Consider the following 27,262-nt stretch of genomic DNA (forward strand, 5'->3'; position numbering starts at 1 on the left):
ATCTGTGTCCTCTGGTCCTAGACTCCCACACTATAGGAAACATCCTCTCCACATCCACTCTATCTGTGTTATCTGGTCCTAGACTCCCCCAGTGTAGGAAACATCCTCTCCGCATCCACTCTCTCTGTGTCCTCTGGTCCTAGACTCCCTCACTATAGGAAACATACTCTCCACATCCACTGTATCTGTGTCCTCTGGTCCTAGACTCCCCCCACTATAGGAAACATCCACTCCACATCCACTGTATCTGTGTCCTCTGGTCCTAGACTCCCCCACTACAGGAAACATCCTCTCCACATCCACTCTATCTGTGTCCTCTGGTCCTAGACTCCCCCACTATAGGAAACATCCTCTCCACATCCACTCTATCTGTGCCCTCTGGTCCTAGACTCCCCCACTACAGGAAACATCCTCTCCACATCCACTCTATCTGTGTCCTCTGGTCCTAGACTCTCCCACTATAGGAAACATCCTCTCCACATCCACTCTATCTGTGTCCTCTGGCCCTAGACACGCCCCACCATAGGAAACATCCTCTCCACATCCACTCTATCTGTGCCATCTGGTCCTAGACTCCCCCACTATAGGAAACATCCTCTCCCCATCCACTCTATCTGTGCCCTCTGGTCCTAGACTCCCCCACTATAAGAAACATCCTCTCCACATCCACTCTATCTGTGCCATCTGGTCCTAGACTCCCCCACTATAGGAAACATCCTCTCCCCACCACTCTATCTGTGTCCTCTGGTCCTAGACTCCCACACTATAGGAAACATCCTCTCCACATCCACTCTATCTGTGTTATCTGGTCCTAGACTCCCCCAGTGTAGGAAACATCCTCTCCGCATCCACTCTCTCTGTGTCCTCTGGTCCTAGACTCCCTCACTATAGGAAACATCCTCTCCACATCCACTGTATCTGTGTCCTCTGGTCCTAGACTCCCCCCACTATAGGAAACATCCTCTCCACATCCACTGTATCTGTGTCCTCTGGTCCTAGACTCCCCCACTACAGGAAACATCCTCTCCACATCCACTCTATCTGTGTCCTCTGGTCCTAGACTCCCCCACTATAGGAAACATCCTCTCCACATCCACTCTATCTGTGCCCTCTGGTCCTAGACTCCCCCACTACAGGAAACATCCTCTCCACATCCACTCTATCTGTGTCCTCTGGTCCTAGACTCTCCCACTATAGGAAACATCCTCTCCACATCCACTCTATCTGTGCCCTCTGGCCCAAGACTCCCCCACTATAGGAAACATCCTCTCCACATCCACTCTATCTGTGCCCTCTGGTCCTAGACTCCACCACCATAGGAAACATCCTCTCCACATCCACTCTATCTGTGTCCTCTGGTCCCAGACTCCCTCATAGGTTAGCCTTTTCACTCCCAGAATTATTACTCCCAGAATTATTCTCGTGAACCTCCTCGGGATGCTCTTCGATGCCAGTACATCCATTCATGGACATTCATTCCTTCTTTGTGAGCCATGGCGGATGACATCATCATTCTGTGCTGAGGTCACATGACCTGGGCGATCCACGGTCTTTGACCATGGTTGTTCCTGGCATGCCTTTCTACAGAAGTGGTTTGCCATCGCCTTCTTCTGCGGCAGCGTCTTCACAAGACAGGTGACCCCCGGCCATTATCAATACTCTTCGTAGAACGTCTGCCTTGTGTCATAACCAGGATTTGTGATCTGCACCGGCTGCTCATATGACCCTCCACCACCTGATCTCACTGTTTCACATGACTCTGACGGGGGGGGGCTAGGCAGGTGCTACACCTTGCCCAAGGGTGACCTGCAGGCTTCGGAGGGAAAGAGCGCCTTACACCTCCTTTGATAGAGACCTATCTCCACCCCACCACCCCAGTTTCTTAGATAAGGGGGCCCAAACAAGAGCAGTCCGACCAATGCCTTATAAAGCCTCAGCATTACATCCTCAGTATCTGAGAAACATTGTCACGGCCATAATGCAAGAAACAGGGCAGGCAAACTCCCAGTAACCTCCAGGAGGACCATGACCTTGTCGTAGGGTTTGGAGGCTCGCGTCCCTCAGTGACCCGGAGAGCTACATTGGCTGGAGTCGGAGAGCTACATTGGCTGGAGTCAGGGCCTTGAGCCGGGTCACCAGTGCCAAACAGGGTCAAAGGGTAGAGGTCAGACTGAGAGTGGTCCGCTGGTCCTCCAGGTTTGGGGGCTCGGCTCAGGGCCAACAACCTTGATAGTCAAACAGGATTGTTAGGGAAAGAACAATGAGGACTCCTTCTACATCTGAGTACGTGGGTATTTCTGAGTCCCCACCTGGGACTTGCATGATTGTCCGTAGTGAAAACCCCAAGAGGAAGCTACTAACACGATGAAGGAAGCCCCGAACACCGCCAGAGACGGAGGACCTTCATCGCTGGCCTAAAAGCCAGCGGGGTAACGGGGAGAGAGTCTGTAAACTCCCAGAATCAGCCACGCGACAATGACCGGACCCTCACGTCAAGGAGACGCAAGAGACGGCAGACATCGGAACCAGGAGCGGCACACAATTGGCCGGAGGAACTCAGGGTTTCGACCCGAAACAGAGAACATCAAACGCCTACAGGCCCTTCAGCCCGCAATGCTGTGCCGACTTTTTAAACCCACTCCAAGACCAATCTAACCCTTCCCTCCCCGCACAGCCCTCCATTTTCCTCCTATTCCAGGTGCCTGTCAAAGAGCCGCTGTTTCCCAGTCACTCAGAGAGCAGGGTCACGTTCTAACTCGAGTCTGATGGCGTGAACATCGATTTCTCTAACTTCCAGTGATTTTTCTCCTTTCTCAGCTATTACATTCCCCCTTCTGGTTCCCCTCTCACTCCTTCTCTTCCCCTCACCTCCCCCTGGTTCCCCTCTCCCACGGTCCACTCTCCTCTCCTGTCAGATTCCTTCTTCTCCAGCCCTTTACCTTTTCCAACTATCACCTTCAAGTTTCTTACTTCATCCACAACCCACCCACCTTCCCCCTCAACTGGTCTCACCTGTCAGCTTATATCCCTCCTCCTTCCCCACCTACCCACCTTCCCCCTCACCTGTCACCGTGTACTCCTCTCCTCTCCCACCCACCCATCTTCCCCCCTCACCTGGTCTCACCTGTCACCTGTCAGCTTGTCTTCCTCTCCCTTCCCCCCCACCCACCTTCCCTCTCACCTGTCAGCTTGTCCTCCTCCCCCGCCCACCTTCTCCCTCACCTGTCACCTTGTCCTCCTCCCCTCCCCCACCCACCCACCTTCCCCCTCACCTGTCACCTGTCAGCTTGTCCTCCTCCCCCTCCCCCACCCACCCCCTCACCTGTCACTTAGTCCTCCTCCCCCTCCCCCACCCACACACCTTCCCCCTCACCTGGTCTCACCTGTCACCTTGTCCCCTCCCCCTCCCCGACCCACCTTCCCCCTCACCCGGTCTCACCTGTCAGCTTGTCCTCATCCCCCCTCCCCCACCCGCCCACCTTCTCCCTCACCTGGTCTCACCTGTCACCTTGTCCTCCTCCCCTCCCCCACCCACACACCTTCCCCCTCACCTGGTCTCACCTGTCACCTGTCAGCTTGTCCTCCTCCCCCTCCCCACCTTCCCCCTCACCTGGTCTCACCTGTCAGCTTGTCCTCCTGTTCCTCCTTCCCCCCATCTAATCCCAGCTTCTCCCCCACCCCTCCCCAGTCCTAATAATGGGTCTCGGCTCCCCTACAGATGCTGCCTGACCTGCTGAGTTCCTCCGGCATCTGATGTGAGTGTTGCGTTCACACTCATTGAAAAGATGCACCCGAGGGATTCCTGACCCCCTCCCCCCCCCAGGTGTTACAGACCAAGGTGGCGGGGTTGCCGGAAGAGAGAAAAGGCAGCAATACCTCAGTCGTGGGCGTCGCTGCTGGCTGGAGGTATTCACTGGGCTTAATCGCGGTCGCAGCAGCCATATTGTCTTGCTGGTCTGAAAGAGAAAAATGCATCCTTTAACGACCAGGGACAGCTTCGAGCAGGGATGCCTCAAAAAGAGAGCATCACAGCCACAGATCTGTTATAACAAAAATGAGGAGAATTTATTTTTTAGTTAGCATGTGGGTTTTCTTGGTGTAACCTCGCGGGTACGCAGCGTTTCTTAGACAGCTTGCTGTTTTTGTCTGATTGTTTACCTTCCGACTGGCTCTAGGTTTTCACTCAGTCTGACGTTTGGTATCATGGGGATTGCTAGGCTGTCTTTTGTGCTTCAGTCGCAAACAAGAGAAAGTGTGCAGATGCTGGAAACATAGAAACACGGAAAATAGGTGCAGGGGTAGGCCATTCAGCCCTTCGAGCCTGCACCGCCATTCAGTATGATCATGGCTGATCATCCAACTCAGAACCCTGCACTAGCCTTCCTTCAATACCCCCTGATCCCTTTAGCCACAAGGGCCATATCTAACTCCCTCTTAAATATAGCCAATGAACTGGCCTCAACTGTTTCCTGTGGCAGAGAATTCCACAGATTCACCACTCTCTCTGTGTGAAGAAGTTTTTCCTCATCTCGGTCCGAAAAGGCTTCCCCTTTATCCTCAAACTGTGACCCCTCGTTCTGGACTTCCCCAACATCGGGAACAATCTTCCTGCATCTAGCCTGTCCAATCCTTTTAGGATCTTATACGTTTCAATCAGATCCCCCCTCAATCTTCTAAATTCCAGCGAGTACAAGCCCAGTTCATCCAGTCTTTCATCATATGAAAGTCCTGCCATCACAGGAATCAATCTGGTGAACCTTCTTTGTACTCCCTCTATGGTAAGGATGTCTTTCCTCAGATTAGGGGACCAAAACTGCACACAATACTGCAGGTGTGGTCTCACCAAAGCCTTGTCCAACTTGTACAAACCCAAGGCAAAACAAACACACACACACACACACACACACACACACACACACACACACACACACACACACACACAGAGCAGGCCAGGCAGCATCTCTGGAAAAGAGTGAACAGCCGGCATTTGGGGCCGAGACCCTTCAGCGGGGACTGGAGAGAATAAAAGATGGGGAGTCAGAGTTAGAAGGAGGGTGGGACGGGAGGAAGAAGTACACGGTGGTTGGTGATAGGTGAAGTCAGGGGAGGGGGAGTTGATTGGTGAAAGAGATGAAAGGGCTGGATGTAGCGTAGGAAAAGCTGTGGGGGGTGACACCACTGCAGGCTTGGAACATAGACTGTTCCACGTAGTCAGAAAGCAGGCAGGCATAGCCAGGACCCAAGCGAGTGCCCGCGGCTGCACCTTCTTGTTTGAAGGAAGTGGGAGGAGCCCAATTATCGAGAGCGAGAACAAGTTCCGCCGGGCGGAGGAGAGGGGTGGTGGAGGGGGACCGGTTGGGTCTGGTGTGCAGAAAGAAACGGGGAGCTTTGAGGCCTGCCTGGTGGGGGATGGAGGTGTCTAGGGGCCGGACATGCATAGTGAGAAGGAGATGCCAGGGAACCTGAAATCCTTGAAAAGATTCGGAGCGTGTGATGTGTCCCGGATGTAGGTAGGAAGGGACTGGACTAGGGGGGGATTAAACAGAGTCGAGGTACGCAGATACGAGTTCAGTGGGGCAGGAGCAATGGGTCTACCCGGACAGGTGGGCTTGTGGATCTTGGGTAGGAGGTAGAAACGGGAGGTGCCGGGTGAGTGAACGATGAGGTTGGTGGCAGTGGATGGGAGATCTCCAGAGTTAATAAGGTCGGTGATTGGTGTGCGAGACAATGGTCTGGTGTTCCTTAGTGGGGCCTTTGTATTAAATTCAACTTGGGGAAATTGAATGAAGTCGGGATTTCCAATGTCTTTTTTTTCAGTTGCAGTCTGCTGCGTTAGGACGCCAGAGCTGTCTGATTGGCCCTGAATTCCTATGCGCATTTCAGGGGGGTGGGGTCCTGTCCGCTCCCCTTCGCACGCTCGCTGCAGATCCTCGCCTGGTGAAACTCCGACTGGGTTCTTCTGTGCGTCGCGAGTGATTTTCAGTTCTTCAAGGCTCTGTGCAGTTCGCCAGAGTTCTTGTTAGCTTTGCTGGTTAACCGTCCGCAACAAATCTTTTTGTTGTGACTCGCCGACTTCTCCGGGATCCCTGCACTGGAGTTCGGACAGACAGCAACCATCTTTGAGGATCCCCGCGTCAGTGAGGATGCCTGGGGATTTTGTTAGCAGACTAATCAGTTGACTCTCCATCTCGTGTTCTCGATATCTATTACTTATTTACTGTTTCTTTCTTTTTGCATTTGCACAGTTTGTTGTCTCCTGCACTCTGTTGAACGCCCTGGTTGATGCGGTCTTTCATTGATTCTGACATGGCTGTTATTCTATAGATTTATTGAGTATGCCCACAAGAAAATGAATCTCAGGGTTGTATATGGTGACAGAAATGTGCTTGGATAATAAAACTTACTTTGAACTTAGAATTATACTTTACTAACCTACTTATAGGTTGAGAGTGTGCTGACCTGTAGCATCACAACCTGGTACTCCAGCTGCAGTGCTGTCGACAAAACAGCCTTGCAGAGGGTGGTAAGGGGAGCAGAGAAGGTTATTGGGGTCTCCCTACCTTCTGTCCAAGACCCCTTTCAGAGTCGATGCCTCCAGAAGACACGGTACATCATTAAAGACCCCTCACACCCTCTCCATGAACTGTTTGTTCTTCTGCCATCAGGCAAACGTTACAGGAGCATCAAAACTAAAACCACAAGGCTTCTAAACAGCTTCCTCCCACAGGCAGTCAGGCTGCTAAATAGCTGCTCCACCTGACTCTGCTTTGGACACTTTTAACTTGCACTGGACACTTATAACTGATTTTAACTGACATGTGGCTGTTGTGTTTTACTATTTATTGTTATGTTTATTATTTACTGTTGCGTTTGTTATGTTATGATTGCACTGCTGCTGGGAAACGCTGTCTCATTCTGCCCTGCAGAGCTGATGTACAGTTAGAACGACAATAAAGTTTTTTGAATCTTGAATCTTATAGCGATATTTTGGTTTCTGTGCTGCGCGTGACGCATGTTTGAACACCAGGTTAAGAACGTCAGTTTGAATGTGGTACCTCCGTCTGGTATGGTGGCGGGGGGGGGGAACCACTGCACGGGATCGAAATCAGCTGCAGGAAGTTGTGAACTCAGTCAGCTCCATCATGGGCACCGGCCTCCCCAGCATCCAGGACATCTTCAGGGAGCGATGCCTCAAAAAGGTGGCGTCCATCATTAAGGACCCCCATCACCCAGGACGTGCCCTCTACTCATTGCTACCGTCAGGGAGGAGGTACAGGAGCCTGAAGGCACCCCTTTTCACCTCAGATGGCCGAAGAAGTTTGGCATGACTCCCCAGATCCTCAGGACTTTCTACAGAGGGACCATCGAAAGCATCCTGACTGGTTGTGTCACTGCCTGGTACGGAAACTGTACCTCCCTCGATCGCAGGGCACTGCAGAGAGTGGAACGGGCAACACTCACAACACGCTGGAGGAACTCAGCAGGTCAGGCAGCATCCGTGGAAAAGATCAGTCAAAAAAGATCTTTTCCATGGATGCTGCCCGACCTGCTGAGTTCCTCCAGCGTGTTCTGAGTGGTGCTTTGACCCCAGCACCTGGAGAGTATTTCGTGTTAGAGAGTGGAACGGACAGCCCGGAGCAGCTGTGGATGTGAACTTTCCTCTATTCAGGAGGGAAAAAGGGTCCCTGAGGATCATCAGGGACTCCCAGCCATCCCCGACCACATACTGCTTCCATCTGGCAAATGGTACTGCAGTATTAGCAGCTTCTTTCACCAGGCCACCAGATCTATCAATACACATCGATCTGACTGTACGTGTATACAAAACAACTATGTATACAGTCTTAGTGTTTGGGCAATATCCTCCCTCACTTCCCTTCCTTATTGCTTGTGCAATGCAGTGGGGAAGCAACGTAAAGATCTTTACTCTCTCATGTTGTGAGTTGGATGTAAGGGATAAAATTCTAATTTCTTTTGAGCCCCAGGTGGGGTTAAGGGTCCTCAGTCACACTAAGATGTAGAAGGATTCTTCATTGCTGTTTCCATAACAGTTTCGTTTGACCAGTCAGGGTTGTTGGCCCTGAGCTGAACCCCTGAACCTGGAGGACCGGTGGACCACTCTCAGTCTGACCTCTATCCTTTGACCTGTTTGGCATGGTTGACCCCACCAAGAGCCAAAGTATAAAAGCCCTGACTCCAGCCAACAGAGATCTCTGGGTCTTTCGAGGCACGCAAGCCTCCAAACCCTACGACGGAGATGTGGTCCTTTTGAAGGCCTTTCAACTTCCCCCGTCTTCAATCCCCTACCCACTTACCTCTTCTCCTCCCCTGCCCTTCCTCCTTCCCTTTCTCCCACGGTCCACTGTCCTATTAGATTCCTCCTTCTTCAGCCCTTTACCTTTTCCACCTATCACCTCCCAGCTTCTTAATTCATCCCTCCCTCCCCCACCCACCTGGCTTCCAGCTTGGCCTCCGCTCCCACTTTCCCATTCTGGCTTCTTCCCGCTTCCTCTCCTGTCCCGATGAAGGGTCTCGGCCCGAAACATTCCTCTCCGTGGATGCTGCCTGGCCTGCTGAGTTCCTCCAGCATTTTGTCTGTGTTCTTGTTCTAGATCTTGAACTTGGTCAAGAAAGTAGGAAAAAAAGATCCCTTGATGGAAATGCCGAGAGACCGCCGAGACCTGAGGAGCTCAGTGCCTGAGTGCAGGGGTCAACGAAGGCCAGTGTGCAGGTACAAGAAGAGGTGGGGAGAGTTAACAACGGGCCACCGCTCGTCGCGAGTGGTCTGAGAGCCAGAGGAAGCATCTTACTTCGCCATTTATGAGGTTGAGACCTGGACTACTGCCCGTTGTTGGTCTCCTTGTTCAAAAGCAGCTCAGAGAAGGTTTACTAGACTACCAGCTCCATCACGGGCACTACTCTCCCCAGCGTTCCAGGACATCTTCCAGGAGCAATGCCTCCAGAAGGTGACGTCCAACATTAAAGACTCCCACCACCCAGGATGTGCCCTCTTCTCATTGCTACCATCAGAGGGGAGGTACAGGAGCCTGAAGATGTACAATCAGCGGTTTAGGAACAGCTTCTTCCCCTCTGCCATCAGATTTCCGAATGGACATTGAACCCATGAACACAACCTCACTACTTTTTTATTCTCTCTTTTCGTGCTACTTATTTAATTTATTTTTAAAGATATTTATATTTACTCTAATTTGTTTTTTTATTATGTTTTGCAGTGTACTACTGCTGCATAACAGCAAATTTCATGACACATGCTGGTGATATTAAACTGGATTCTGATCTGGAATGGACCCCCACCACCCAGGTCATGATCTCTTCTCACTGGCTGCCAGGAAGGAGGTACAGGAGCCTCAGGTCCCACACCACCAGGGTCAGGAACAGTTATTACCCCCCTCAACCATCAGGAAGAAGGTACAAGAGCCTCAGGACCTACACCACCAGGTTCAGGAACAGTTATTACCCCTCAACCATCAGGAAGGAGGTACAAGAGCCTCAGGACCCACACCACCAGGTTCAGGAACAGTTATTACCCCTTCAACCATCAGGAAGGAGGTACAGGAGCCTCAGGACCCACACCACCAGGTTCAGGAACAGTTATTACCCCTCAACCATCAGGAAGGAGGTACAAGAGCCTCAGGACTCACACCACCAGGTTCAGGAACAGTTATTACCCCCCTCAACCATCAGGAAGGAGATACAGGAGCCTCAGGACCCACACCACCAGGTTCAGGAACAGTTATTACCCCTCAACCATCAGGAAGGAGGTACAGGAGCCTCAGGACCCACCACCAGGTTCAGGAACAGTTATTACCCCCTCAACCATCAGGAAGGAGGTACAGGAGCCTCAGGACCCACACCACCAGGTTCAAGGACAGTTATTACCCCTCAACCATCAGGAAGGAGGTACAGGAGCCTCAGGTCCCACACCACCAGGTTCAGGAACAGTTATTACCCCTCAACCATCAGGCACGGATTTAACTTCACCCACCTCAACACTGAACTGATTCCACAACCTGCAGACTCACTTTCCTCCAAGAGGACCACACCCTTGTCGTAAAAAAAAAAATTGTACGGCCAACAGTGAAGAAGAGTCCTTCTACATCTGATCGCGCGGTATTCCTGAGTCTCCACCCAGGACCTGCGTGACTGACTCTAGCGAGAACCGAGAGGAAGCTACTGGCACGATGGAGAAAGCCCCAATCTTCATCGACAGGATTCAAAGTTCAACTGGAGGGCTAACCGATCAGGACGGAGGCAAGCAAACAGGGTGGGGGGGGGCTATATAAATACGAACACCCCCAGAGAGAAACGCCAACACCCGCGCACTGAGGATGTCACCACGACTGGCGATGAAACATCTGCAAGCTAATTGCCAAGCTCGGCGAACACAACATCAGACATCGGACTGTCTACAAGAAGGGTCAGAGCCGTCTCTATTTCCTGAGGAGACTGAGGTCCTTTAACATTTGCCGGACGATGCTGAGGATGTTCTACCAGTCTGTGGTGGCCATTGCGATCATGTTTGCTGTTGTGTGCTGGGGCAGCAGGCTGAGGGTAGCAGACACCAACAGAATCAACAAACTCATTCGTAAGGCCAGTGATGTTGTGGGGATGGAACTGGACTCTCTCATGGTGGTGTCTGAAAAGAGGATGCTGTCTAAGTTGCATGCCATCTTGGACAATGTCTCCCATCCACTACATAATGTACTGGGTGGGCACAGGAGTACATTCAGCCAGAGACTCATTCCACCGAGATGCAGCACAGAGCGTCATAGGAAGTCATTCCTGCCTGTGGCCATCAAACTTTACAACTCCTCCCTTGGAGGGTCAGACACCCTGAGCCAATAGGCTGGTCCTGGACTTATTTCATAATCTACTGGCATAATTTACATATTACTATTTAACTATTTATGGTTTTATTACTATTTATTATTTACGGTGCAACTGTAACGAAAATCAATTTCCCCCGGGATCAATAAAGTATGACTATGACTATGTAAGACATAGGTGAGGCCACGTTCAGAGTACTGTGAGTATTTGAATAGGGCTGACACCGTGAATGGCGGGGATGCAGTAGGACAGAGGGACCTGGGGATAGAAGTGCATAACATAGAAACATAGAAAACCTACAGCACAATACAGGCCCTTCAACCCACAAAGTTGTGCTGAACATGTCACTACCTTAGAAATTACGAGGCTTACCCATAGCCCTCTATTTTACTAAGCTCCATGTACCTATCTAAAAGTCTCTTAAAAGACCCTATCGTATCCGCCTCCACCACCGTTGACAGCAGCCCATTCCACGCACTCACCACTCTCTGTGTAAAAAACTTACCCCTGACATCTCCCCTGTACCTACTCCCCAGCACCTTAAAACTGTACCCTCTCGTGCTAGCCATTTCAGCCCTGGGGAAAAGCCTCTGACTATCCACACGATCAATGCCTCTCATCATCTTATACACCTCTATCAGGTCACCTCTTATCTTCCGTCGCTCCAAGGAGAAAAGGCCAAGTTCACTCAACCTATTCTCATAAGGCATGCTCCCCAATCCAGGCAACATCCTTGTAAACCTCCTCTGCACCCTTTCTATGGTTTCCACATCCGTCTTGTAGTGAGGCAACCAGAACTGAGCACGGTACTCCAAGTGGGGTCTGACCAGGGTCCTAGATAGCTGCAACATTACCTCTCGGCTCCTAAACTCAATTCCACGACTGATGAAGGCCAATACACCGTATGCCTTCTTAACCACAGAGTCAACCTGCGTAGCAGCTTTGAGTGTCCTATGGACTCGGATCCCAAGATCCCTCTGATCCTCCACACTGCCAAGAGTCTTACCATTAATACTATATTCTGCCATCATATTTGGCTTACCAAAATGAATCACTTCACACTTACCTGGGTTGAACCCCATCTGCCACTTCTCAGCCCAGTTTTGCATCCTATCAATGTCCCGTTGTAACTTCTGACAGCCATCCACACTATCCACAACACCTCCAACCTTTTGTGTCATCAGCAAACTTACTATCCTATCCCTCCAGTTTCTTATCCAGGTCATTTATGAAAATCACAAAGAGTAAGGTTCCCAGAACAGATCCCTGAGGCACTCCACTGGTGACCAACCTCCATGCAGAATATGACTCGTCTACAAACACTCTTTGCCTTCTGTGGGCAAGCCAGTTCCAGATTCACAAAGCAATGTCCCCCTGGATCCCATGCCTCCTTACTTTCTCAATAAGCCTTGCATGGGGTGCCTTATCTAATGCCTTGCTGAAATCCATATACACTACATCTACTGCTCTACCTTCATCAATGTGTTTAGTCCCATCCTCAAAAATTCAATCAGGCTCGTAAGGCACGACCTGCCCTTGACAAAGCCATGCTGACTATTCCTAATCATATTATGCCTCTCCAAATGTTCATAAATCCTGCCCCTCAGGATCTTCTCCATCAACTTACCAACCACTGAGGTAAGACTCACTGGTCTATAATTTCCTGGGCTATCTCTACTCCCTTTCTTGAATAAAGGAACAATAACTGCAACCCTCCTATCCTCTGGAACCTCTCCCGTCCCCACTGATGATGTAAAGATCATCACCAGAGGCTCAGCAATCTCCTTCCTCGCCTCCCACAGTAGCCTGGGAAACGTCTCATCCAGTCCCGGCGACTTAACCAACTTGATGCTTTCCAAAAGCTCCAGCACATCCTCTTTCTTAATATCTACATGCTCAAGCTTTTCAGTCTGCTGCAAGTCATCAGTACAATCACCAAGATCCTCTTCCATGGTGAATACTGAAGTAAAGTATTCATTAAGTACCTCCGCTATTTTCTCCTGTTCCATACGAATTTTCCACTGTCACACTTGATAGGTCCTATTCTTTCACGTCCTATCCTCTTGCTCTTCACATACTTCTAGAATGCCTTGGGGGTTTTCCTTAATCCTGCCCAGCAAGGTCTTCTCATGGCCCCTTCTGGCTCTCCTAATTTCCTTCTTAAACTCCTTCCTATTAGCTTTATAATCTTCTAGATCTCTAACATTACCTAACTCGCTGAACCTTCTGTAAGCTTTTCTTTTCTTCTTGACTAGATTTATTACAGCTTTTGTACACCACAGTTCCTGTACCCTACCATAACTTCCCTGTCTCATCGGAATGTACCTATGCAGAACTCCACACAAATACCTCTGAATATTTGCCACATTTCTTCCGTACTTTTCCCTGAAAACATCTGTTTCCAATTTAAGCCTCCAATTTCCTACCTGATAGTCTCATAATTCCCCTTAATCCAATTAAATGCTTTTCTAACTTGTCTGTTCTTATCTTTCTCCAATGCTATTGTAAAGGGGATAGAAATATGATCACTATCTCCAAAATGCTCTCCCACTGAGAGATCTGACACCTGGCCAGGTTCATTTCCCAATATCAGATCAAGTACAGCCTCTCCTCTTGTAGGCTTATCTATATATTGTGTCAGAAAACCTTCTTGAACACACCTAACAAACTCCACCCCATCTAAACCCCTTGCTCTAGGGACATTCCAATCGATATTTAGGAAATTAAAATCTCCCACTACAACAACTCTGTTATTATTACACCTTTCCAGGATCTGTTTCCCTATCTGCTCCTCGATATCCCTGTTACCATTGGGTGGCCTATAAAAACACCCAATAAATTTACTGACCCCTTCTTGTTCCTAACCTCCACCCACAGAGACTCCGTAGACAATCCCTCCATGGCATCCACCTTTTCTGCAGCCGTGACACTATCTCTGATCAACAGTGCCACACCCCCACCTCTTTTGCCTCCCTCCCTGTCCTTTCTGAAACATCTAAAGCCTGGAACTTGAGGTAACCATTCCTGTCCCTGAGCCATCCAAGTCTCTGTAATGGTCACCACATCATATCTCCAAGTACTGATCCACGTTCTAAGCCCATCCGCTTTGTTCACAACACTCCTTGCGTTAAAATAGACACACCTCAAACCTTCGGTCTGAGCACGTCCCTCCTCTATCACCTGCCTGTCCTCCCTCTTGCACTGTCTCCTAGCTTTCTCTATTTGTGAGCCAACCACCTCTTCCCCAGTCTCTTCAGTTCGGTTCCCACCCCCCCAACAATTCTAATTTAAACTCTCCCCAGTAGCCTTAGCAAACCTCCCCGCCAGAATATTGGTCCCCCTGGTATTCAAGTGCAACCCGTCCTTTTTGTACCCCAAAAGAGGTCCCAATGATCCAGAAATTTGAATCCCTACCCCCTGCTCCAATCCCTCAGCCACGCATTTATCCTCCACCTCATTCTATTCCTATTTTCACTGTCGCATGGCACAGGCAGTAATCCCAAGATGACTGCCTTTGCGGTCCTGTTCCTCAACTTCCTTCCTTACCCCTTGTAGTCTTTTTTCAGGACCTCTTCCCTTTTCCTACCTATGTCATTGGTACTAATATGTATCACGACCTCTGGTGATAAGTTATTAATAGTGATGTCACGGGTAGGTAGGGTCGCAAAGGGAGCTTTTGACACATTGGCCTTCATAAATCAGAGTGTTGTGTACGGGAAGTTGCATAAGACCTTGTACAAGGCATAACAGCGGCTATCTTTCAGGAGGAGCTTGAGAAGGTTTGGTACGTCACCAAAGACACTCGCAAATTTGCACCGATGTACCATGGAGAGCATTCTGACCAGCTGCATCACCGTTTGGTATGGAGGGGGCAGAGGAGGTTGCTGCAAAGGATCGGAGTAAGCTGCAGAGAGTTGTAAAATTAGTCAGCTCCATCATGGGCACCAGCCTCCCCAGCATCCAGGACATCTTCAAGGAGCAATGCCTCAGAAAGGTGGCGTCCATCATTAAAGACCCCCATCACCCAGGACATGCCCTCTTCTCATTGCTGCCATCAGGGAGGAGGTACAGGAGCCTGAAGGCACACACTCAACGATTCAGGAACAGCTTCTTCCCCTCTGCCATCGGGGAGGAGGTACAGGAGCCTGAAGACACACACTCAGCGATTCAGGAACAGCTTCTTCCCCTCTGCCATCAGGGAGGAGGTACAGGAGCCTGAAGACACACACTCAACGATTCAGGAACAGCTTCTTCCCCTCTGCCATCAGGAAGGAGGTACAGGAGCCTGAAGACACACACTCAACGATTCAGGAACAGCTTCTTCCCCTCTGCCATCAGGGAGGAGGTACAGGAGCCTGAAGACACACCCTCAACGATTCAGGAACAGCTTCTTCCCCTCTGCCATCAGGGAGGAGGTACAGGAGCCTGAAGACACACACTCAACGATTCAGGAACAGCTTCTTCCCCTCTGCCATCAGGGAGGAGGTACAGGAGCCTGAAGACACACACTCAACGATTCAGGAACAGCTTCTTCCCCTCTGCCATCAGGGAGGAGGTACAGGAGCCTGAAGACACACACTCAACGATTCAGGAACAGCTTCTTCCCCTCTGCCATCAGGGGGGAGGTACAGGAGCCTGAAGACACACACTCAACGATTCAGGAACAGCTTCCTCCCCTCTGCCAACAGATTTCTGAATGGACACTGAACCCATGAACACTACCTCACTGCTTGTTTATTTCTATTTTTTCACTGCTTATTAAATTTAACTATTATAATACATATATAGATATATATACTTTCTGTTCTGTACGTGTGGGCACGTGGCCAAGTGGTTAAGGGATTGGACTAGCTACCCGAAAGTCGTGTGTTCGAGCCGCAGCCGAGGAAGTGTGTTGTGTCCTTGAGCAAGGCACTTAATCACACCGGTGCCAAGCGTTATGGGTCCTAATGCCCTTCCCTTGGACAACATTGGTGTCGTGGAGAGGGGAGACTTGCAGCATGGGCAACTGCCGGTCTTCCATACAACCTTGCCCAGGCCTGCGCCCTGGAGAGTGAAGACTTCCCAGGCGCAGATCAATGGTCTCGCAAGACTAACGGATGCCTTTACTTTCTTTCTGTGATACAGTTTTTTCTTTTATGTATTGAATTGTACTGCTGCCGCAAAGTCAACTAATTTCACTACAAACGCCGGTGATATTAAACCTGATTCTAACTGTTTATGAGGCCTAATTTGGAGTACAGTGCTCAGTTCTGGTCAGTAAGATTGAAAGAGCGCAGAGAAAATTTACCAGGATGTTGCCAGGACTTTAAGGACCTGTGTTATAGGGAAAGGTTGAAAAGGTTAGGACATCATTCCCGGGAGCGTAGGAGAATGAGAGGGGAGATTTGATTGAGGTGTACAGAATTATGAGGGGTAAATGCAAGCAGGCATCTTTTTTTATGGGCAAGACTCGATCCAGAGGTCATGGGTTAAGGGTGAAAGGTGAAATGTTTAAGGGGAACATGACAGGGAACTTCTTCACTCAGAGGGCGGTGAGAGTGTGGAACGAGCTGCCAGCGGAAGTGGTGGCTGTGGGTTTGATCGCAACGTTTGAGGGAGATTTGGAGGGGTACATGGATGGGATGGGTGTGGAGGGACATGGCACAGGTGCCGGTAGGCAGAATTGAATTGACTTTATTTCTTACATCCTTCACATATATGAGGAGTAAAAATCTTTGCGTCACGTCTCCGTCTAAATGTGCGATTGTGTAATTTATAATAACGTGGTGGGATTCAGGGTTGTATACGGTGACAACACACATCAAAGTCGCTGGTGAACGCAGCAGGCCAGGCAGCATCTCTAGGAAGAGCTATAGTCAACGTTTCAGACGAGACCCTTCGTCAGAACTGTCCTGATGAAGCGTCTCAGCCTGAAACGTCGACTGTACCCCTTCCTAGAGATGCTGCCTGGCCTGCTGCGTTCACCAGCAACTTTGATGTGTGTTGCTTGAATTTCCAGCATCTGCAGAATTCCTGTTGTTTGTATATGGTGATGTACTTTGATAATATTTACTTTGAACTTTTGTTTTTCTCTACTTGAATAATATTACTTATTCCTCTGAGTATAGTTTAATTATTCCGTGCTGTAATTGTCATATGGTTATATACTTAAACAGAACAGTCAATGGGTAACATAGAAATATCACTCAGACGGGTGGGGATTAATCAGTCTGATGGCCTGGTGGAAGAAGCTGTCCTGGAGCCTGTTGGTCCTGGCTTTTATGCTGCGGTACCGTTTCCTGGACGGTAGCAGCTGGAACAGTTTGTGTTTGGGGTGACTTGGGTTCCCAGTGATCCTTCTGGCCCTTTTTACACACCTGTCTCTGTAGATGTCCTGAATAGTGGGAAGTTCACATCTACAGATGCGCTGGGCTGTCCGCACCACTCTCTGCAGAGTCCTGCGACTGAGGGAAATACAGTTCCCATACCAGGCAGTGATGCAGCCAGTCAGGATGCTCTCAGTTGTGCCCCCGTAGAAAGTCCTTAAAATCTGGGGGTCCACACCAAACCTCCTCAACCGCCTGAGGTGAGAGAGGCGCATCTGTGCCTTTTTCAGCACAATTTAGCACGGAGTGTTCCTGAACGCCATGATGGTAACCATGACACCAGAATACCGAATAAACAGTAATGTCCAAGCACTAAAATGAAAACTTGGGAAATAAAACACTCTGGCGACCGGGAAGCTGCGTGACACCTCAACGATGCCAATTTTATAGACCACAATAGCGAGCTCCACCAAAAGGGCAGAACAACGCGGACACCATTCAGTAAACTGAGGGCCGCAACAGCGCTACAACAGAAAGCCACCCGGCAATACGCAGCCCTGAGAACCATCCGCCACGGCGACAAACTGCCCTCTAATATCAGGTCACGGGAACAGGAGCGGGCTGCGGAGAGAAAGCTACCGCAGCGACGGGAGACAAGTGACTCCGGAACGTGCACAAAGTGCCGGAGGAACTCAGCGAGTCAGGCAACACTCACAACACGCTGGAGGAACTCAGCAGGCCGGGCAGCATCCGTGGAAACGATCGGTCGACGTTTCGGGCCGGAACCCTTCGTCAGGACTGTAGAGGGAAGGGGCACAGGCCCTATAAAGAAGGTGGTGGGAGGGTGGGAAGGAGAAGACTGGTAGTTTCCAGGTGAAAAACCAGTAAGGGGAAAGATAAAGGGGTGGGGAAGGGGAAGCAGGGAGGTGATAGGCAGGAAAGGTGAAGAAGGAATAGGGGAAAACACAATGGGTAGTAGAAAGAGGCAGAACCATGAGGGAGGTGGTAGGCAGCTGGGAGAGGGGGCAGAGTGACATAGGGATAGGGGAAGGGAGGGGGAGGGAATTACCGGAAGTTGGAGAATTCTATGTTCATACCAAGGGGCTGGAGACTACCTAGACGGTATATGAGGTGTTGCTCCTCCAACCTGAGTTTAGCCTCATCATGGCAGTAGAGGAGGCCATGTTATGGCTGCGCCCTCCCATCTTGAAACATTCCACCTTTAATCTCTCGCAAGTGTCTACAGACGTACCGCCGTAGAGAGAGTTCGAACTGCTTGCATCACCGTCTGGTATGGGGGTGGTGATTGTACAGGGCTGGAACACGCCGCGGAGGGTTTTTAAACTCAGTCAGCTCCACCATGGGCACTGGGAACATCTTCGAAAGCAGTACCTCAAAAAGGCAGCGTCCGCCATTAAGGACCACCACCCGCCCCCCCCAATCCATCACCCAGGTCATGCCTCGTTCTCATTGCTACCATCAGAAGGTACACACACTCAACAATTCAGGAACAGCTTCTTCCTGTTCCACATCATAAAAAAAAACCCAACAAATTTCACGACACAGACCAGTGATAATTTCCGCCACCTCCAACGGGATCCCACCACTAAGCACATCTTTCCCTCCCCCCCCCACTTTCCGCAGGGATAGCTCCCTACGCGACTCCCTTGTCCATTCGTCCCCCCCATCCCTCCCCACTGATCTCCCTCCTGGCACTTATCCGTGTAAGCGGAACAAGTGCTACACATGCCCTTACACTTCCTCCCTTACCACCATTCAGGGCCCCAGACAGTCCTTCCAGGTGAGGCGACACTTCACCTGTGAGTCGGCTGGGGTGATATACTGCGTCCGGTGCTCCCGATGTGGCCTTCTATATATTGGCGAGACCCGACGCAGGCTGGGAGACCGCTTTGCTGAACATCTACGCTCTGTCCGCCAGAGAAAGCAGGATCTCCCAGTGGCCACACATTTTAATTCCACATCCCATTCCCATTCCGACATGTCTATCCACGGCCTCCTCTACTGTCAAGATGAAGCCACACTCAGGTTGGAGGAACAACACCTTATATTCCATCTGGGTAGCCTCCAACCTGATGGCATGAACAGCGACTTCTCAAACTTGCGCTAATGCCCCACCTCCCCCTCGTACCCCATCTGTTATTTATTTATATACACACATTCTTTCTCTCTCTCTCTCTCCTTTTTCTCCCTCTGTCCCTCTGACTATACCCCTTGCCCACCCTCTGGGTCCCCCTCCCCCTTGTCTTTCTCCCTGGGCCTCCTGTCCCATGATCCTCTCATATCCCTTTTGCCAATCACCTGTCCAGCTCTTGGCTCCATCCCTCCCCCTCCTGTCTTCTCCTATCATTTCGGATCTCCCCCTCCCCCTCCCACTTTCAAATCTCTTACTAACTCTTCCTTCAGTTAGTCCTGACGAAGAGTCTCGGCCCGAAACGTCGACTGTACCTCTTCCTAGAGATGCTGCCTGGCCTGCTGCGTTCACTAGCAACTTTGATGTGTGTTGTTCCAGTGATATTAAACCTGATTCTGAACCCATGCCCCCCTTCTTCTCGTCTGCTTGCTAACGACAGCCCTCATAAATTTGCACGCCTCTATATCAAATCTCCCCTTGTTCTCCTCGCCTATTCAACCTTTCCCTATAACTCAGGCCCTCGAGTCCCGGCAACACCCTTGTAAGCTTTTCTCCATACCCTTTCAAACTTAAGTCATATCTTTCCTGTCGGTAGGTGACCAGAACAGCAGACAATACTCCAAACTGGGTCTCGCCAACGTCTTGTGCAACTTCAACATAACATCCCACCTCCCAGAACACAGAGCAGTACAGCACAGAATCAGGCTCCTGCAGCCCACAATGTTGTGTGGAACCAATTAAATTAGGGATCAAAAGGCCAACTAATCTCTTCTCCCTACACAATGTCCATATCCTTCCATTTTCCTCACATTCACGTGTCTCTGAAAAGCACTCACCACTCTGGGTGTACAAAAAACTTGCCCTTACATCTCCTTTGAAATGACCCTGTAATCTGACCTTTCCGAATCTTTTTTCTAAACTTAAATTACATGATGAGAGGAGCGGAGTTAACGACATTATTGAACGTGTCCGATACAAGCTGTTGGTCTAGCCCTGTTTTGTCTTTGTTTCTTGAGGTTTTTTTTCTCTTTTTCTTTTGGGATTTTTTGTTTATATATTTTTTTTTCTTTTTATTTCTTTTTTAATGTTTAATCTCATCATGAGTTTGGAAGACTTTTATATCTATGTTACTTAAAATTCATTTTATATAAGCTGATGAACATTTTTCCAATCTCTTTGCACCAACTTTGTTATTGAGTTTATAATTTTGAAAAATTAATAAAAAGATTTAAAAAGGAAAAGATATGATCCACTCTCACCTTAAATGCATGCCCTCTGGTATTGGAAATATCAACCTTTGAATACTGTATGTCTATTCTATCTACCCCTTGTTATAATCACATGCCCACTACAACAAGCAGCATCCTGCTAAACCCCTCCTGCACCCTCCCCAAAGTCTCAACATCTTTCCTACAATGGGCCGACCAGAACACGTGTACTCAGCACTTTGATTTATAAGACCATAAGACCAAAAGATATTGGAGCAGAATTAGGTCAATTGAGTTCTGCTCCACCATTTCGTCATGGCTGATCCAATTTTCCTCTCAGCCCCAATCTTTTGACTTCTCCCCGTATCCCCACATACCCAGGCTAATCAAGAATCTATCAATCTCTGCCGTAGATACTCCCAAAGTTTTGGCCTCCGCAGCTGCCTGTGGCAACAAATTCCACAGATTCACTACTCCCTGGTTAAAGAAATTCCTCCTCATCCCTGTTCTAAAAGGATGCCCCTCCCCCATTCTGAGTCTGTGTCCTCTGGTCCTAGACTCCCCCACTATAGGAAACATCCTCTCCACATCCACTCCATCTGTGTCCTCTGGTCCTAGACTCCCCCACTGTAGGAAACATCCTCTCCACATCCACTCTATCTGTGTCCTCTGGTCCTAGACTCCCCCACTATAGGAAACATCCTCCCCACATCCACTCTATCTGTGTCCTCTGATCCTAGACTCCCCCACTATAGGAAACATCCTCTCCACATCCACTCTATCTGTGTCCTCTGGTCCTAGACTCCCCCACTATAGGAAACATCCTCTCCACATCCACTCTATCTGTGTCCTCTGGTCCTAGTCTCCACCACTATGGGAAACATCCTCTCCACATCCACTCTATCTGTGTCCTCTGGTCCTAGACTACCCCACTATAGGAAACATCCTCTCCACATCCACTCTATCTGTGTCCTCTGGTCCTAGTCTCCACCACTATGGGAAACATCCTCTCCACATCCACTCTATCTGTGTCCTCTGATCCTAGACTCCCCCACTATAGGAAACATCCTCTCCACATCCACTCCATCTGTGTCCTCTGGTCCTAGACTCCCCCACTGTAGGAAACATCCTCTCCACATCCACTCTATCTGTGTCCTCTGGTCCTAGACTCCCCCACTATAGGAAACATCCTCCCCACATCCACTCTATCTGTGTCCTCTGATCCTAGACTCCCCCACTATAGGAAACATCCTCTCCACATCCACTCTATCTGTGTCCTCTGGTCCTAGACTCCCCCACTATAGGAAACATCCTCTCCACATCCACTCTATCTGTGTCCTCTGGTCCTAGTCTCCACCACTATGGGAAACATCCTCTCCACATCCACTCTATCTGTGTCCTCTGGTCCTAGACTACCCCACTATAGGAAACATCCTCTCCACATCCACTCTATCTGTGTCCTCTGGTCCTAGTCTCCACCACTATGGGAAACATCCTCTCCACATCCACTCTATCTGTGTCCTCTGATCCTAGACTCCCCCACTATAGGAAATATCCTCTCCACATCCACTCTATCTGTGTCCTCTGGTCCTAGACTCCCCCACTACAGGAAACATCCTCTCCACATCCCCCACTATAGGAAACATCCTCTCCACATCCACTCTATCTGTGTCCTCTGGTCCTAGACTCCCCCACTGTAGGAAACATCCTCTCCACATCCACTCTATCTGTGTCCTCTGATCCTAGACTCCCCCACTGTAGGAAACATCCTCTCCACATCCACTCTATCTGTGTCCTCTGGTCCGAGACTCCCCCACTGTAGGAAACATCCTCTCCACATCCACTCTATCTGTGCCCTCTGGTCCTAGACTCCCCCCACTATAGGAAACATCCTCTCCTCATCCACTCTATCTGTGCCCTCTGGTCCTAGACTCCCCCCACTATAGGAAACATCCTCTCCACATCCACTCTATCTGTGTCCTCTGGTCCTAGACTCCCCCATTGTAGGGAACATCCTCTCCACATCCACTCTATCTGTGCCCTCTGGTCCTAGACTCCCCCACTATAGGAAACATCCTCTCCACATCCACTCTATCGAGACCTTCCAACACTCGATATATCGTTTTCAATGAGATTCCTCCGCACCAATTCTTCTGAACTCCAGTGAGTACAGGCCCAGAGCCATCACACACTCCTCACATGACAAGCCTTTCATTCCCAGAATCATTTTTGTGAATCTCCTTTGAACCATCTCCAATGCCAGAACATCCTTTCTTAGATAAGGGGCCCAAAACTGCTCCCAGGACTCCAAGTGAGGCCTCACCAGTGCCTTATAAAGCTTCAAAAATTAAGCTTCCTTGTTTTTATATTTTAGTCCTCTTGAAATGAATGCCAACATTGCATTTGCCTTCCCCACCACTGACTCAATCTTCAAATTAACCTTTAGGGAATACTGCACGAGGACTCCCAAGTCCCTTTGCAGCTCGGTTTTTTGAATGTTCTCTCCCTTTAGAAAATAGTCTAACACTTGCATTTCTTCTACTAAAGTGTATGACCACACACTTCCCTACACTGTATTCCATCTGCCATTTCTATGCCCCTTCTCTGAACCCAGAGGTCCCCAACCTTTTTTGCTCTGCAGGCCGGTCTAATATTGACAATATTCTTGTGGACCGGCCGACCGGTGGGGAGGGGTGGTGTTCAAGTAGGGTTAAACTCACCTCAACATGTCTTTTACAGTTAGGGTTGCCAACTTTCTCACTCCCAAATAAGGGACAAAAGTAGCAGTCAAATCCCGGGACACTTTACCCCAGGAAAGACTACCATGACCATGAAGCCTTGCACGGGCACCTGTGTGCGCACGTGCCGATTTTTTTTCCACAAATCAGCCTTCATCTTCCCGACTATACTGCGCATATATTATTTCTACTTTATATAGGCTGTGTATTTATCATATCATTCCTGCTTTTACTATAGGTTTGTGTTATTTATTTTTGGTTTTATGTGTTATTTGGTATGATTTGGTAGGTTATTTTTTGGGTCTGGGAACGCTCAAAAATTTTCCCCATATAAATTAATGGTAATTGCTTCTTCACTTTACGCCATTTCGGCACGAAAGGTTTCATAGGAACGCTCTACCTTAGCGGGGGAAATACAGGACAAGGGCGGTCCTGTATGGGACAAACCAATTTAGCCCAATATACGGGATGTCCCAGCAAATACGAGACAGTTGGCAACCCTGTGTTCAAGTTCAACAGTGTGTGACAGGGAACGAGGGAAGGCGCAGCTGACTCGTATCGTTTCCTCATGGCCCGGTAGCACACGCTTTGCGGCCCGGTGGTTGGGGACCGCTGTCCTAACCTGTCTAAATCCTTCTGTAGCCTCTCTACACCCTCAACACCTCCTGCCCCTCCACCTAGATTTGCATCGTCTGCAAACTTGGCCACAAAGCCATCAATTCTGTCATCCAAATCATTTGACATATAACGTAAAAAGAAGCGGTCCCAAACACAGACCACTAGTCACCGGCAGCCAGCCAGAAAAGGCCCCCTCTATTCCCACTCTCTGCCTCCTGCCAATCAGCCAATGCTCTATCCATGCTAGAATCTTCCCTGTAATACCACGGGCTCTTAACCTGTTAAGCAGCCTCATGTGCGGCACTTTGTCCAAGGCCTTCTGAAAATGCAAGTACACGGTATACACGATTCTCCATCGTCTATCCTGCCTGTTAATTCCTCAAAGAATTCCAACAGATTTATCAGGTAAGATTTTCCTTTAACCTTTGGACCTTTCCGAGACAATGGTTCACCCTCCAAACCAGGCAGCATCCTGGTAAACCTCTTCGGCAGCCACTCCAAAACCTTCACATCCCTTCCTATAGTGGGGTGACCAGAACCACCGTACTCAATACCTGGACTTTTACAGAGCAATGGTTCAGCTGTGCCTGGGGTATTGAATTGAGTTTATTTCTTACATCCTTCACATAGTACATCTCCATGTAAATGTGAAATCATAGTAATTTATAATAAATAGAACAGTCAATGTAACATAGAAATACACTCAAATCAACATGAGTTAATCAGTCTGATGGCCTGGTGGAAGAAGCTGTCCCGGAGCCTGTTGGTCCTGGCTTTTATGATGCGGTATCATTTCCCAGATGGTAGCAGCTGGAACAGTTTATGGTTGGGGTGACGGGTCCCCAGTGATCCTTCAGGCACATCCACTCTATCTGTGTCCTCTGGTCCTAGTCTCCCCTCCCCATTATAGGAAACATCCTCTCCACATCCACTCTATCTGTGTCCTCTGGTCCTAGTCTCCCCTCCCCATTATAGGAAACATCCTCTCCACATCCACTCTATCTGTGTCCTCTGGTCCTAGACTCCCCCACTATAGGAAACATCCTCTCCACATCCACTCTATCTGTGTCCTCTGGTCCTAGACTCCCCTACTATAGGAAACATCCTCTCCACATCCACTCTATCTGTGTCCTCTAGTCCTAGACTCTCCCACTATAGGAAACATCCTCTCCACATCTACTCTATCTCTGTCCTCTGGTCCTAGACTCCCCTCACTATAGGGAACATCCTCTCTACATCCACTCTATCTGTGTTCTCTGGTCCTAGACTCCCCCACTATAGGAAACATCTTCTCCACATCCACTCTATCTGTGTTCTCTGGTCCTAGACTCCCCCACTATAGGAAACGTCCTCTCCACATCCACTCTATCTGTGTCCTCTGGTCCTAGACTCCCCCACTGTAGGAAACATCCTCTCCACATCCACTCTATCTGTGTCCTCTGGTTCTAGACTCTCCCGCTATAGGAAACATCCTCTCCACATCCACTCTACCTGTAGCCTCTGGTCCTAGGCTCCCCCACTATAGGAAACATCCTCTCCACATCCACTCTATCTGTGTTCTCTGGTCCTAGACTCCCCCCACTATAGGAAACATCCTCTCTACATCCACTCTATCAGCGTCCTCTGGTCCTAGACTCCCCCACTATAGGAAACATCCTCTCCATATCCACTCTATCTGTGTTCTCTGGTCCTAGACTCCCCCACTATAGGAAACATCCTCTCCACATCCACTCTATCAGTGTCCTCTGGTCCTAGACTCCCTCACTATAGAAAAGACATCCTCTCTATATCCACTCTATCTGTGTTCTCTGGTCCTAGACTCCCCCACTATAGGAAACATCTTCTCCACATCTACTCTATCTGTGTCCTCTGGTCCTAGACTCCCCCCACTATAGGAAGCATCCTCTCCACATCCACTCTACCTGTGCCCTCTGGTCCTAGACTCCCCCACTATAGGAAACATCCTCTCCACATCCACTCTGTCAGTGTCTTCTGGTCCTGGACTCCCCCACTATAGGAAACATCCTCTCCACATCCACTCTATCTGTGTCCTCTAGTCCTAGACTCCCCCACTACAGGAAACATCCTCTCCACATCCACTCTATCTGTGTCCTCTAGTCCTAGACTCCCCCACTACAGGAAACATCCTCTCCACATCCACTCTATCTGTGTCCTCTGGTCCTAGACTCCCCCACTACAGGAAACATCCTCTCCACATCCACTCTATTTGTGTCCTCTGGTCCTAGACTCTCCCACTATAGGAAGCATCCTCTCCACATCCACTCTAACTGTGCCCTCTGGTCCTAGACTCCCCCACTATAGGAAACATCCTCTCCACATCCACTCTGTCAGTGTCTTCTGGTCCTGGACTCCCCCACTATAGGAAACATCCTCTCCACGTCTACTTTCAAGAAAGGGAGGGGGAAGCTGGCAAGTAATAGATGAGGCAGGTGGGTGAAGAAAGAAGCTGGGAAGGGGTTAGATATTATAGGATAAAGATTTTCAGGTGTACGATGAGAAATCAAGGGAACCAAACAGCCTCCATCCTCACTGCAACCATCCCCTGTAAAGTCTATCAACAACACAGCTTGGTATCACCATTCCTCTATGCCAAAGGTGTGATAAGCTCCAGGAAATGGCACATTGCACTGTGCAACTTCGGACAGGGCTCGTCCCGCTGGGATGATATATTGCAGGAGTGCACCCTGTGCTACGTCAGCTTCTGTCGGTCAGAGTTGACCCTGGATACTGTGTCTTAGCTGTCTAGTTACGCAAGCCAGGGCAATACGATATGAAGAGTGAGCTGTTGCCCGTGTAGCAGGCTCCCCCTCTCCACGCAGCTGATGAACCCAGAGGAATGGCAGAGACTGATACAGTTTGTCACCAGGAGTCACCAGTCAGCGTTGAACTCAACATAGGACTGCCTCAGGGACTCCAGCTCCGGATTTTTCCCTCGGGGTTCACTCCCGAAGCCTTCCCCATGAGTGGGTCTAGCCGCGAGGCAGCGGGAGGTTTGAGGTCAGAGTTTTCCTTCTCCTAGATGAGCTGACGAGCCCCATCTGCCCGGAGCGACTGGCTTTAAGGCGCCAGTGACCCGCCTTTGCCCCTTCTCCTGTCAGTAGACACGGTTCCACCGGGCTTAGTAGCTAAACCACACGTGAAGGCCGGGAGCTGGACTTGGTTGTCAGAGGCTATATGAGGCTCACGGCGTCGGGAGCATTTAATAGGTAGTGGGGGCTCGTCCCCACTACCACCCCCGGCTATAAAAACCTCATAGTGCACCCTGTGTCATGGTGGGTAACATTTTCGTTCGTTTGTTTGTTATGTATGACGAGGGCGATCACGGTCTTTCCACGGCCATGATTGTTCTTGGCAAATTTTATCTACAGA

The 27,262-nt window shown here is 49.6% G+C and overlaps 1 protein-coding gene across 1 annotated transcript in view; it reads right to left on the minus strand.

Annotated features, from left to right (window-relative positions):
• The window catches only part of sp2 (sp2 transcription factor), an 85,108-nt gene that overhangs the window by 40,861 nt on the left and 16,985 nt on the right, over positions 1-27,262 (minus strand). Inside the window, exon 2 of the mRNA XM_072248677.1 lies at positions 3,877-3,956. Coding sequence (XP_072104778.1) covers positions 3,877-3,956 — 80 coding nt within the window. The remainder of the gene's footprint in view (positions 1-3,876; positions 3,957-27,262) is intronic.

This window comes from Mobula birostris, chromosome X (assembly GCF_030028105.1).
Source record: "Mobula birostris isolate sMobBir1 chromosome X, sMobBir1.hap1, whole genome shotgun sequence".
NCBI classification, from domain to species: Eukaryota; Metazoa; Chordata; class Chondrichthyes; order Myliobatiformes; family Myliobatidae; genus Mobula; species Mobula birostris.